At 36.4% G+C, this 807-nt stretch overlaps 1 protein-coding gene across 1 annotated transcript in view; it reads right to left on the minus strand.

Moving 5' to 3' along the window:
• Nucleotides 1–807, minus strand: part of Kif5b (kinesin family member 5B) — a 35,466-nt gene that overhangs the window by 27,591 nt on the left and 7,068 nt on the right. Inside the window, exon 2 of the mRNA XM_021150222.2 lies at nucleotides 475–562. Coding sequence (XP_021005881.1) covers nucleotides 475–562 — 88 coding nt within the window. The remainder of the gene's footprint in view (nucleotides 1–474; nucleotides 563–807) is intronic.

Here is an 807-nt window from a genome sequence, read left to right on the forward strand (position 1 = left end):
AATATGCTTGTAACATAATCCCTGTATCAGTCTCCACTAGGTACAATATATAATGAAATCAATATGCTTGTAACATAATCCCTGTATCAGTCTCCACTAGGTACAATATATAATGAAATCACGGTAACTGAAAAGTACAGTGTTTACTAATTCTATTTAGATTTTTGTTACTTTAACTTTCTAATTAATGCAGGTGAAAGCAGGCATTGAAAATAAAGCGAGCGGTTGGAGAGATGGCTCAACGGTTAAGAGCACTGACTGCTCTTCCAAAGGTCCTGAGTTCAAATCCCAGAAACCTCTTCTGATGCATCCGAACATGGCTACAGTGTACTTAGATATAATAAACAAATAAATCTTTAACAAAAACAAACAAATAAAAAAGCAATGTTGTGTGAAACAGAAAGATCACAGACCAAATTTTACTTATTGCTAGGACAGTAAGTAAACTGGGTTTGACTAGTTATACATATTTACCTTTAACAATCTTTTTTGCACAGTCGTTGTATACTTGCTCTTGAGATGTGCTTGACTGGAACACACGATCAAATGCATAAGGCTTGGACTAAAAAATGAAAACAAAAGAGTTTCACAAGTTACAGGTGTGTGCACATTCTTAAACTCAAAGACAACGTTGCCTCGGCACCTTTAGAAACAATATTCCTGCTATGTTTGCATCTCGAGTGTGAGAGATTCCTGTGATGTTTGCATCTCGAGTGTGAGAGATTCCTGTGATGTTTGCATCTCAAGTGTGAGAGATTCCTGTGATGTTTGCATCTCAAGTGTGAGAGATTCCTGTGATGTTTGCAT

The sequence above is a fragment of the Mus caroli genome, chromosome 18, assembly GCF_900094665.2.
Source record: "Mus caroli chromosome 18, CAROLI_EIJ_v1.1, whole genome shotgun sequence".
Taxonomy (NCBI): domain Eukaryota; kingdom Metazoa; phylum Chordata; class Mammalia; order Rodentia; family Muridae; genus Mus; species Mus caroli.